We start from the raw sequence: 12246 nt of genomic DNA on the forward strand, positions 1-12246 counted from the left end.
GGAGGGCACGGCCCCGGGCCGGGCCGCAGGGGAGGCCCCGGGAGCGGCCCCGCCGTTCCCCCGCCGCAGCCGGGCCGGGCCGGGCCGGGCCGCGCTCCCCGGGCTCCCACCGCAGGCTCTGCCCCGGCCTCCGCCCGTTCCTGCCCGGCTGTCGGGGCTTTATCTGCTAAACGCCCCGCCGACCCGAGCGGCCCCCCCGCGCCCCCGACACCTTTCTTGATCCCGAGCCGAAAAAAAAACCCAAATCCCCCCCTGCAGCACCGGGCACGGCTTGGGCAGGGGCCCCCGAGCCCCTTCTCGGCCCCCCCCCCCCCCCCCCCCCCCCCCCCCCCCCCCCCCCGCAGCCCCCGGCTTTCCCTCGGGGTCTCTCCGGCGGTTTTCTCCTTTCGGGGAGCTCGGCGGCTCTCGGCCATTTGCCGCTGCCTGCAGTCGGTCCGGGCTCACGGCGCAGGAAACCAAACGTGTGAGCAGCGGCGCGGGGTCAGCCTCGGCCCCTGCTGAACCTCGAGGCGAGAGCGGGCCCGGCCTCCCTCCACCGCAGCTCCGTCCCCTCGCTCCCACCGCCACGGCAGGAAGCAAAGCAAAGCAAGCCGCTGCGCAGCCCCCTTTCCTTCACTCAGATGATGTTTGTCCAGGGAGATGTTGGCTCTGGCCTTCCAGAAGGGAAGCTCCCTCCTGCAGCGCTACAATTTGCTGTTAAATGCACCCCTGGCATCAGCAGCGCGTCCGTCCTGTGCCCAGGGGTGGCCACGTGCAAGCGATGGGATCTGCAGCTTGCCTGCTGCGGGGCCAGCACCAGGCTTTGCGCCTACAACAGGAGGGAAAGCCACTCAACAGAAAGCAAATCATCCCCACGGGGCTGTGCAGCCACCCCTCCGTGCACATACACAGGCATGCAGCAGTCAGGAAACAAATGTGGTGATGGAGAAGAAAAGCAACAGCCGAAATGTCAACGTTTGATCTGATTTTCTCCTTTCCCCGTTTACTTGCAGCCATTTTGCTCCTCTGGACCAGCCCCATGATCCCCGAGAACCCCGCTGGGGAGGAGCTGGCGTGATTTCCCCTCTGCCTCGGCTCCCCGACACCACCAGACCCCGACGCACAGCCGTCCGCGCCGGTTCATGTGTGGCAGGGAGTGCAGACGGGAACGAGAGCCTGTCCTCGGGGACGGCAGCGTGCCCCAGGCAGGCCCTGGTGGAACACAGCGATAATAATGATCTCAGTAAAACCACTGAAACAGAGCGACCGCGCCGAGGCCACCCTGCACATGCCTGTGGGGCATCAGGGAGCCCTGGGAGCGATCCCGTGCCAGCCCCTCGGGCAGCAAGTGGGGATCGGCAGCACGAACCCATGCTGCCGGTGCTGTGGGGCCGGGGCTGGGCAGCTCCTGCTGCCCATGTCCATGCCCTCACATGGGGACCTCTGTGCCCTGCTCCATCTGGGTGAGGCAGGGAAGGAGACATCCCCTGCTGGGGCTGGAAGGAGCTGGGGCTGCCCCCATTCTCCCCACAGCCTGCCTTGGCCCTGCACAGGAGACCTGTGGGGTCTGTGCTCTGCTGAGGTGCTGGCTAGGGCTGGAGGGTGGCACAAGAGCGGACTCCCAGCCCATATTATATCTTAAAATGTAATAACAGCACGGTGTCTATTTTCGTAGATGGAACAGATCATTTCTGGAAGAAGGCCATAAATCTCAAAGGGAGGGGAAATAATTTGGCCAAGGTCATGTTAAGGCAGCATCAGTGTTAAAGGGAAAAATATTAAAATAACAACAAAAAAAAGCAGCTGAGGGCTTGGAGTGCTGTGCCATTTTGCCCCCAAGCCCCTTCCCCAGTCTGGGAACCCAGTCCCCTCTGCCCCATCGCTTCCCAGCAGCACCCCCAGAGCAGAGGGAGCTGGGAGGGGAGGGGCTGCATGGGAGAGCCCCAGGGAGAGGAGACCCCAGAGAATGGCCCCAGGCAGGGGCCTGGTGCCTGCACCCTCAGCCCAGCCCAGAGTCAGTGCAGGGCATTGATGGAGGGAAGTGCCACAGGCCCGGCCGTGTCCTGCAGGGAGGGGGGGCGCTGGCAGCCCCCCAGTGACCTTCAGAGCACCGGGGCTGGGCAGTGCCGTTGTCGCTGCCTTCCACCCATGCTGGGAGGTGGAAAGGGGGCAAGAGGCGAGCGCGTGAGGGGCGATGGGGTACGGCAGTGCCGAGGCGGGGGCTGCTCGTTTATCTGAGGCTCTGGAGCTGGGCACTCCTTGGCCCCAGCCAGCTGTGGGGCAGAGAGCTGTGGGGATGGGGAGAGCCCTGCCAAGGGGCCCCGCAGCCCAGGGACCTCCTGGAGCACCCCTCGGGTGGGTGCGAGCACCACCTCCTGCGGCCAGCCAGCCGAGGGCCCCGGGCACAGCCGACGGGAACGCTGCCGAGCGGGGACAGCGCCACGGCCGGGGCCTTCCCCGGGCACGAGGCCGGAACCCCCCGAGGCCCCCCGCGAGACCCCCCCCGAGGCCTCGCTGTGCTCCCGATGCTTCCGCCGGGCTCAGTCCCGGCAGGTGCCTTCCCCGAGCGCCGCTCGGCCCCCGCTCGGCTGCTCCCGGGACTCCGCTGCTGCCCCCCCCCCCGCGCCACAGCGGCCGGGGCCGCCGGCTGGAGCCCCCCCGCGGAGCTGCGCCCCCCACCCGCTTCCTCCCCCGGCTGCTTCCCGTCCCCCCCCCCCTTTGCATCGCCGTCCAAGCAGCCTTTGTGGCTCCGGGCGGCGTTTCCAGGGTGCGGGGGGCTCGGGGGGGGGAGCTCGGGACGGGGGGGGCGCAGCGCGGCCCCCGGCAGCCGCGGGCACGGCCCCGGGCGGGCGCCGGGGGAGCAGCGGCTCCGGGCGGCCCCGGCGCGGCTCCGCCGGGCTCTTGCTGCCCTCTGCCGCCCGCAGCCGCTCCCGGCCGGGGCCTGCCGGGTTGGGGGGGGGGGGGGGGGGATGGCGGCGGCCCCCAGCCGCAGGGCGCTCCCCGGGGCCTCGCCCAAGCACCGGCCGCTCACCGCCGGGCCCCCGCAGCGCCCCAGGGGCGCCCTGGGCAGCTCGGGGGGGCTCTGCCCAGCTCTGCCCTCGCAGGCGGGGAGCTGTCACGGCCGGTGCCCGAAGGGACAGCCCCGCACCTTCGCGTCTCGGTCACCTCCCGGCGTCCCCCCGAGCAGCGACCACCTCGTACCTCTCCCCCCCCCCCCCTCCGCGCACACACGCCGCAGGCTCATCTGCTGGCAGCCTCCTCCTTGTGGCTGCCGGCCAGGGAAGGGGATGTTTAGGGGATGAGTAACATCCTTCCTGGCAAGGCTTCTGCCCGCTCCTGGAAGCGTGCTGGGGGCACCGGGAAGCTCAGCCCCTTTGCCTGCCCCTTACCCCAGTCAGCCAGGGAAAGACGCCAAGAGCAGGAGGCAGCCTGGGGCTGGGGCCAGGGCAAAGGGACCCAGATGGAGCCCATTTGCACCATGGAAGGGGCGGAGGAGTCGCAGGTGCCAGGGAGAGGGGAGAGAGGATGCAGCGTGGCAAGGCAGGAGGCACAGGTTGGGGGAGGCAGCCCAGGCTCCCCCCAGAGCAGGGCTGGAAGCCAGAGCCTGGCTCAGCGCTGCCAGAAACGGCTTATTTTGGAAAGGAGGCGTCTTGGCTGAGCGTACAGTGCGTGGAGCTGCTGACGCTGGGGAACAGGACAGCTCTCGGGGAGCAGCCACTGCTCGCAGGCCGATGCTATTCATCTTCAGCCTGGGGCTGAACCTGACCCAGCAGCACCAGGACCAGATCCCTAACTCCTGAGTCACTGATGTAGAGGGGTTTGGATGCCCCAGCACGATGCCCAGGGCCACAGCTCACCCTTCCCAAAGCCTGAATGTGAAACGGGCTGGTACAGGGCCGGGTACGACACCAAGCCTTGAGTGGGGAAACTGAGGCACACAAGCTGCTGGGAGCCCTTCAGCCCACCCACCAGACTCTGCCCCTCCCCAGCTCCGAGGCCAGCACAGGTTTTGCAGCAGCAGCCAGATCTGCTCCATCCCCAGGCCCAAGGAGCCCCTGCGGGGACAGTGCCCCCCAGCAGCCCCACCGCCTCCTGAGCCGGTGGCGGGTAGGGGCTGGCAGCAGCCTTATGGCCCCTCGCTGTGCCCAGACGTGGCTTGGGAGCTCCTTCCGTCCTCAGGCTGCCAAAGGCTTGGGACGCACTGAGCCAGGCCCGGGGGCAGGCAGCATGGGGACGGAGCAGCCGAGCTGCGGGTGCCCCAGCCCAGCCCCGCCGCACACTGCAGCGTTGTGGCCCAGCTGGTTTTTCCAGAGCTGCATCCAAGGGGTGAAATCAGATCTCAAGGGAAGGGAGCAGGCACGTTCCTGGCTGTGCAGAAGAGCTGTCGAGGCAACGCCAGGAGCTGAGGCAGTCGCTGAGCACCACGGCCCCGGCCCCGTTTGCTGCCCTGGGAGCCCCCATGGAGCCCCCACCCAGGGCAGCGACCCCACGGCCTGGGCTGTGCCTTGCTGCCCCGACTCCTTTGTTTGCAGACTGCAGCAGAGATGCCCTGCCCTCGGGCCCTGGCAGTTCCGCTGCATTGTTTTGTGCCATCAGATACGGAGGGAGCAGCCCCAGAGGACTGGGACAGGAACAGGAACGCTGCTGGGGGTAGGACAACTCTCCCAGGGAAGGAAGAGCAGCGCGAAGCAAGGAAGTTTCCCCCACCCAGGGAAGGTGTTTTTTGGTCAGGGCTTGTCTAGACTTGGAGCAACCGCTGCGTAAGCACATTGAGAGCACGCAGCAAGCCCAGGGCGCACATGGCCCCCACTGTGCCCAGCCAGAAGGGACCTGGCTGCACTAATCGGGGATGGAGCTGGTGGTCTCGGGGGGGGCCTGGGTCCTCCTGGGCCCTGACCACCACTCCCGGGTACAGCAAAGAGCCTGAGATGTGCCTAGGCAAAGGGGCCACTGGGCTTCCCTGTGCCACGAGAGCCACAGCTCCCCTGGCCCCACACCAAGCACGAGCCCCATCCCTGCCCCGCACACCCCAGCTTCCACAACAGAGCAGCCCCCAGAGCTGGAGCTGCCGCCTTCCCCCGCCGCACTCCTTCATCAGCAGCAGGACGCAGGCAGCTCTGAGCCTCCCTTGGCTCCAGCACCCGCAGCCAAGGGAGCTGCAGGCACACAGCGTCACTTTTTCCAAGAGGCTCCATCCACCTTCCCTTCCCCCTGCCGCAGCGCTGGGAAGCACAGAGGCTCCTCTAGGGTCAGGGCAGCGTGGGGCTGGGAGCCACACAGCCACACAAAGCAGCCCCAGCCCCCCCCCCCCCCCCAGGCCCAGGACAGGCAGGCAGCATGGGCCCCATCCCCAGGGCTTCCCCCATCCTGGCACCCTGCTCCTCGCCTCAGCCAGGCGTCGCACAAAGCTCAGGCCCCACACCAGACCCATGTTGCAGCCCCCAGGTCTTCTACCTCCCGAGAAGCACCTGAGGGTGCTCCTCTGCCCCACTGCCTCTTGGAGGGAGGGGTGGCAGGAGAACAATCTCCCCCCCCCCCCCCCCCCGGCAATGTTTTCAACACCTTGACAGGTCCCCCAGCAATCGCTCCAGCTCCATCAGAACACGGCTGCTTCAGTCGGTCCCTGCTGTCCCGTCAATCCCCACTTGAGCCCTGTGTCCCAGCACAACCCCCAGGGGCTCCTCAGCACCCCCCACCCCCACCCCGTGCACAGCAGACACCCCCTGCCGAGGGGCCCTTTGAAGAGGAAGCCCTGAACTCTTCAGCCCATCCACTCCAAGGCCAGAAGCATCCATGGAGCAAGAGAAGAGGCCCAAGACAGACATTCTTTAAGGATGATCTAATTTAAAAAACACATTTTTACAAAAACATCATCATGGAAATGCATGTAGTTTAACAAGAGGCCCACAGCTCCAGTGCTGTAGATCAGAGATGGGGCTGGGACGTGGCCCCCTTCTCACCTTCCCAGGGAGGTAGGAGCCCTGTGCCCAGCTCCACGTCCCTCTCCCTCCCCCCCTTTACCACAGAAGATTTCTCCCCTTCCCCCTACCCCCTAAAGGATCAGCTGAAGCTGCAGCAGACAAAGGGTCAGGAGCAGCCCTGCACCCCGAGCCAGGCGCAAGCAGGCGGGCAAGGAGCAGCCTGGGCACCCCGGCCCTGCGGCCGCTGGCAGCCAGCAGCACTTTTAAAGGTAATCAGGGAGCAGAAGGGCTCTGGCTTGCTCCAATCCTTTCAAAAAAGGCAGTGCAAGCCCAGCAGCTGTCCTCCTCCCCTTGTGCTCATGGGGATTTGTGCTCATAAGGCGGTGTAATTTGACAGGGACAACACGCGTGCAGCGCCAGGCAGCCTCAGATGCCCGACGAGTTCGCTCGCTGCTGTTTGCTGGCCCCAAATCCACCCCCCGTGCCGCCCTCCCTCCCCGCCACGCAGCGGGCTGGGAAAGGGGCTGCGGAGCATGACTCAGGCCGGTGGGACCAGGGCCCCCCCTCCCCGCGCTCCCCAGCCCTGCGGAGCCCCGGCTTTGCCGTGTGCCGGAGCCGCGGCACAGCCGGGAGCGGGGCTGGGCAGGGCTGGCGGCAGCGAGGAGCCCGCAGGGAGCACGAGGCGCATGGCCCCCACCCCGGCTGAGGCACGGGGCAGCGTCGGCAGTCTGGGGCGCGTGGCCCGCGCGCAGCTCAGGGGGTGCCCCGGTAGCTGTAGTGATTGTGCTCCAAGTCGCTCCTGGTCAGCGGCAGGCTGGGCCTGCGCTCCGGGTCCTGCCTGTCGCATGGCAGGGGCGGCCGGTGCTTGAAGAAGTCGGAGACGTAGCGGACCTGGAAGAGCCGGACAGGGCTGGGGCTCGGGGTCTGCTCCCACACCTCTGCGGGGTGGCGGCCGCCCAGCTCCCCCCACAGCCCCGGGCCCTGGCACCAGCCTCGTGGGGTCCTGCCAGGGCTGCGCGCCCCAAGGCGGGGACACCGCCTCCGTGGGCAGAGGGAAAGGGGATGCTTACGATGAGGACGGCGATGAGAGCGCCCTGGAGCAGCCCTGCCAGCACGTCGCTCCAGTGGTGCTTGTAGTCAGAGACCCTGGTGTAGCCCACGTAGATGGCGAAGGCGATGAGGAAGAACTGGATGGTGGGGCGCAGCAGCCGGGCCCACTTCCCCACCAGCCGTGCCTGCACGTAGAGCTGGGGGGGCGCAGAGCTGTCACCCAGAGCGGGGGCGGCGCCCTGGGGCCCCCCCTCCCCACAGCACCACACTTACCGCCAGGAACATCATGCAGTACATCCCGAAGGAGGAGTGTCCGGAATAGAAGGACAGCCTGGGGGCCGACGGGAGGGGTCAGGCCAAGAGAGGGGGCCGCCAGCCCCCTGCCAGCCCCCTGCCCTGCAGGAGGAGAGCCCTGCGGCCCCTCAGGGGCAGCTGCGAGCCCGGGGACCCAGGGACGTGTGGCTTGGCCCCACAGCTCACCTGGACTCGGTGACGTCCCTGCCCTCCCCCCGGCAAATGTTCTCCAGCTGCACATAGGTGGAGCAGTTCACCCTGGACCAGTCGGGATTGCAGACAGCCAGGAAGTTGGGCCGCAGGCGGCCGATCATGTACTTGGCCAGGTCGGTGAGGGACTGGCTGATGGCCCCCCCGAAGAGGAAGGTCCCCACCACCTTGTAGAGGGCAGCCAGGTAGTTGTTGAACTCCGACTTGGAGTAGAGGCGCTCCGTGTAGACCAGGTATGCCTCCCCTGATGAGATCTGCAGAGAGCAAGGGCCGAAGGGTGAGGGTCCCAGTGCTAGGGCCATGGGATTCTCTGGCAGGCTGCAGCAGAGGAGCCCCCGGAACTCTCCCAGGGCCCGCCCTCACCCCTCAGGATCCCAGCCCCACGAGCCAGGGGGCTCATCCCCTCAGGGGAACACCCAGCCCTTTGGCCAGAGGGCCCTGCAGCCCTGCCGGGGGCCTGGAGGGGAGCACAGCGCTTCCTTACAATGAGGACGGTGCAGGTGATGGTGACCCCAGCCATGAGGCCATGAGTGATGGTGTCCGCCTTGTAGGGGTAGCGGATGGAGTCATCATTGCAGTAGAAGCCCCGTTTGTACGGGGAGTTCACCAGCGTCAGGATGACGAAGGGCAGAGATGCTGCAAGGCAGAGAGAAGGAGAGGCCTGGGGTACCTGCGCCTGCAGGCTCCACGCAGGTACCCAGCACATATGGTGTCCCCATCCCACATCCCCCCTGTTCCTGCTCCCCACTGCTGGGGAAGGATCCTGCACCTAGGGCAGCACGCTGGCCCTGCTGCTGATAGGGTGCTATCAGAGCTCGCAGCTGCCTGCAGCACCCAGATACCGCAGCCGATGGCTGCTCTCAGGCACCCCCAGAGCTCCTCCCTGGGCTGCAGACCCAGGGCTGACGATGCACCCGCTCCTCACATTCCCTGGGATGTTTCAGCCAAGGAGGTCAGAGCTTCTTAGGGTTAACGAGCACAGGTGTCTTGCAAACCTGTTTTCCACCAGGGAAAGTGCCTTCAGGCCCTCGATGGTCCAGGCAGGACCCTCACGAGGCATGGGCAGAGCCAGAGCCTGGAAGGCGCAGCCCAGCTGGTGGGGGACCCAGCCCCTGCCCACGCTCTCCCTTCCCACAGCCCTGCTCTTGGCTGCCTCTCCCCGCCTCCCGGCAGGGCTCTGCACGGGTGCTGAGACTGGCTGGCTCAGTCCAGCTGAGGAGGCTTTTCCACCCTGTGCCCGCCAGCCCTGGCCATGGGCATCTTCAAGCTCTTCCTTTGCACATCCCAGCAACCAAGAGGGGATTCAGGGGCAGACTCAGCCCCCTGCCATAGCCCTCACCGGCAGGCGACCTCCTGCCCTCGGGGTCACTCGCTGCAGCAGCGCCCGGCCGGGTGCGATGCTCTCCCTGCGGGGACCGGGTGCAGAAAGCCCCTTCCTCCCTGGCCCTGAGGTCCACCTTAAGCCTGGGCTTCTTTCCCGGTTCCGCCTTCATAAAGCGATTTCCGCCTGCCCATTGTTTAACCGTCTCCAGGGAAAAGCCCCCACCTTTGTCCCCGGCAGACACCTTCCCCGCAGCGCCCCTTCCCCAGGGTGCGCCACGGGGGTCCCTGTGTGCCCTGGGCCCGCCACCTCCTGCTCATCCGAGTGCAAAGTCACGGCACAGAATCCCCCTGCTGCTTCCAGGCCTCCAAATCCACCATCTCCACGCTCTCCTCAGGCAGAAGCAAAAGCAGCCAAAAAAAAGCTGCGCAAAAGCCAGGACAAGCCGTAACCGCTGCCGCCCGGCGGAGGAGCCAGGTGCCCGGCGTGCAGGGGGTGCTTTCTGACGCCTCTGGGAGCGCTTCAAACGCTCATTTGCTGCTCAAATTAGCTGCCGCTTCTCTTTCTGGATAATTTCAACCCCCAAAAAAGCTCCCCTAAAAATAAAAGGCACCCGCACACGAGAGAAAAGAGACTCAAACAACAACAGGATCCTGCCCCTCTCCACCGGTGCTTAGAGAGCCCAAGAAAGCAATTCCCCGGTGCAGGAGGCCGAAATTACGACCTGGGCCTTTATTTTTAGCCCATCCGTCTTAATTAGGCGCTTGCCAGCGTCGGTTTTAGAAACGGGCGGAGGCTGCCCGGGAGGAGGCACCGGCAGCGCCCGGCGGGACGGGGCAGCACGGCGGGGGCTCCGCCGCCCCCCCCGGGACCGGCACCGGCTCCAGCTGCCCCGCGGCCGCCGTCGGACGGCGCTCGGGCTCTGGCAGCCCCCGGCGGCGGGCGCAGCTCGGGGGCTCCGCGGGGCAGGGACCGGGCGCCGAGGGGGCGGGCGGCCGCCGCGGCCCCGGGCCAGCCCCGCCGGAACTTCTCGGGGCCGTCCCGGGATCGTCCCGGGCCGTCCCGGGCGGCGAAGCGGCGAGGGCGAGGCCGATCGCTTCCTCGTCAGGGCAGCGAGCGCCGGCCGCCGTGCCCGCAGCGCGGGGCCAAAGGCCGCCGGGGCCGGGCAGGTGCTCCCCGGGCTGCCCCGGAGCCCGGCCCCCGGGGCCGCCGCAGCACCGCGGGTGGGCGCCGAGGGAGCCCGGGCCCCCCACACCCCCACACCCCCGGCGCAGCCCCGACGGGCGGGGAGGGGACGGGACGGGCGGGGAGGGGAGGACGCGGCCGCTCCGGTCCCGAGCCCAGCCCCGGGCGGCGCCGCGGGGCCCTTACCGACCACCACGCAGAGCACGTCGAGCGCCACGAAGACCTTCCTGCGCTCCATGCCGGTGCCCGGTCGGTGGCGGCCCCGCGGCCCGGCCCCGCGGCTCACATGGCCCGGAACGGCGCGGGCCCGGCCGGGAGGTAAAGTCCGGGCGGCCGGGACGGGGCGGCTCCGGGGCGGGACCGGGCGGCCCCCGCCCGCGGGCTGGGGGCGGGACGGCGGGGCCGGGGGCGCGGGGCGGGGAGCGGGGCCGGGCGCAGGTACGGGGCGCGGGGGGGGGGGGGTCCCCGCGGCCGCCTCCGGGCCCCCGGGCGGGGGTCGCCCCCCGGCCCCGTCCGAGGGAGGGGGGAAGGAGCGAGGCCTCACGCGGGAGCGGCGCGCGTCCCGCCGGCCCCGGGCTCCTCTTCTGAGAAGTGAGAAGTGGAAAAAAAAGAAAAAGAAAAAAAAAGAAAAAAAGAACAAATCAGGGACTGGAAGAATGCAGCCGCAGCAATGTGCTGGCTGCTGCGGTGCTGCAGCCGCCGGGCTCTGGCGAGGCCGATAAGGAGCTGACGCAGACGCGGTGCCTGCTGCCGGCAGGACGAGGCCCCGGGACGGCGGCGAGGGGCGCTGGGAAGCCGAGCACCGGCTCCGAACGCAGGGCACGGCACGAGGGCGTTTGGAGCCGTGATTTAAGGGCTGAAACGCGGCGGGGGCTGCCCGCGTCTCAGACGGGGCCGGGGCAGGACGGGCTCCCAGCGCTGCCCGGGACGTGCCCGGAGCAGGGACGGGAGCGGAGGCTCGAGCCCAGTCCCTGCGGTGAGGCCCTGCGGGAGCGGGGACAGCCGCAGCCCCCTGGCTGCTCCAGGCCTGGCTCTTGGTTAGGAACGGAAGGAAACATAAATAATACAGAAACCACCCAAATGATAGCTACTGGGCTGCTTTATTTAGGTGCGCCATGAGTGGTCTGTGGGGAATCTCAAGGCTGTGGTCAGAAGCCAGCAGAGCTGGAAACCCTCTCGGGCTGCCCCGGGAGCTCAGGAGAGGAGCAGAGCCCCTCAGCAGCCTCCTTGCTCCTGGCTGCCCCGGCCCGGCCCCGTCCAACCCTCTGGGCTGCCCCGGTCTGCCCTGGTGCAGCCTCCTGCTGTGGGTGCTGGGGGGGTGGGGGGGGATGGCCCGGCACAGCTGCCGGGCAGGATTCACCCCCCAAATCACCCCCCAAATGCTGGGCGGGGGTTAAGAGCCCCAGGGCAGGAGAGGAGGGGACGCACGGGCAAGGTTTGACCGCAGGGGCACCCAAGTGGCTGCGTGGGGCTGGGGCAGGCAGGATAGGGCCTGGCAGGGCCGTGCACCCGAGGTGCCAGCCCGTGGCTCCACGCTGGCTCGGGGCAGAGCCAGGCCCTGATAAGCGGCCGCTTCCCGGGTGTGCAGCACGGGTGCCGCAGCAGGACTTTGCCCTGCACAGTGCCACGGCTGGCCGACGATGCCGGGCAGCGGCAGTGATGGGGAACCTCCCAGCCCCGCGGGTCTGGCTCCTCGCGGCTCCTCTGCTGCAGGGGTGCCGCGGCTGCAGCAGCCCTGGGGGTCAGGGACCCCCCGCAGCCCCTGCAGCACAGCCCCAGGGAGCTGAGCCCGGCTGTTGCCTCTGCCACTGCTGCCATCGCCCCTGCAGCGAGGAACCCACAGTGCTGCAGAAGCCTTTAGGGTGGTTTTGGGCCTTCTTGAGTTGACCCCCCGGAAAGGTCACTGCTGCCCCCCCCCCAGCCCTCCCCAGCCTTCCCCAGGGCGTTCGTGGGGTGAGCAAAGGGAAGGTGCCCTGGCCTGGGCGTGTGGCGGCAGCGTGCCGCTCGCTCCACCTGCGGACGATGCCCGGCTGACACGTGGCATCCAAAGTCCCACCGGTGAAGCGGCTGCGCCCACCGGGAGCAGTGGGGTGCTGGGCTCCCTGCCCCGGGGGCAGGTCACAGCCACGGGCTGCGGGACATCTCCCTGCAGCAGCGGGTGGGGATTTCTACACCATGGCTGCAGTCTGTCCACCGGGGCTGCTGAGGTCTGCTCAGTCTTTTGGGTCTTCTTAATTTGCTTTCCACTGGCAGCAGTGATTGAGCTGCTCTTCTTCACAGTAATTA

The 12246-nt window shown here is 68.1% G+C and overlaps 1 protein-coding gene across 1 annotated transcript; it reads right to left on the reverse strand.

Annotated features, from left to right (window-relative positions):
• Nucleotides 1-6617: 6617 nt before the first annotated feature.
• PLPP2 (phospholipid phosphatase 2) lies at nucleotides 6618-10255 on the reverse strand. Its single transcript, XM_032203739.1, has 6 exons — nucleotides 10147-10255; nucleotides 7939-8090; nucleotides 7431-7708; nucleotides 7224-7281; nucleotides 6971-7147; nucleotides 6618-6791 (listed from the first exon to the last, which is right to left on the reverse strand). Exons 1-6 carry the CDS (start codon nucleotides 10196-10198, stop codon nucleotides 6654-6656), a joined length of 855 nt encoding a protein of 284 aa, XP_032059630.1. The 5' UTR covers nucleotides 10199-10255; the 3' UTR covers nucleotides 6618-6653.
• Between the last annotated feature and the right edge of the window lie 1991 nt (nucleotides 10256-12246).

This window comes from Aythya fuligula, chromosome 26, assembly GCF_009819795.1.
Source record: "Aythya fuligula isolate bAytFul2 chromosome 26, bAytFul2.pri, whole genome shotgun sequence".
NCBI classification, from domain to species: Eukaryota; Metazoa; Chordata; class Aves; order Anseriformes; family Anatidae; genus Aythya; species Aythya fuligula.

Coding starts and splice junctions, on each gene's coding strand:
- PLPP2 (XM_032203739.1), bottom strand. CDS start 10,198: ATGGAGCGCAGGAAGGTCTTCGTGGCGCTCGACGTGCTCTGCGTGGTG. Junction 8,091..10,146: donor CGTGCTCTGCGTGGTGGTCG/GTAAGGGCCCCG, acceptor TCTGCCTTGCAG/CATCTCTGCCCTTCGTCATC. Junction 7,709..7,938: donor TCACCTGCACCGTCCTCATT/GTAAGGAAGCGC, acceptor TGCTCTCTGCAG/ATCTCATCAGGGGAGGCATA.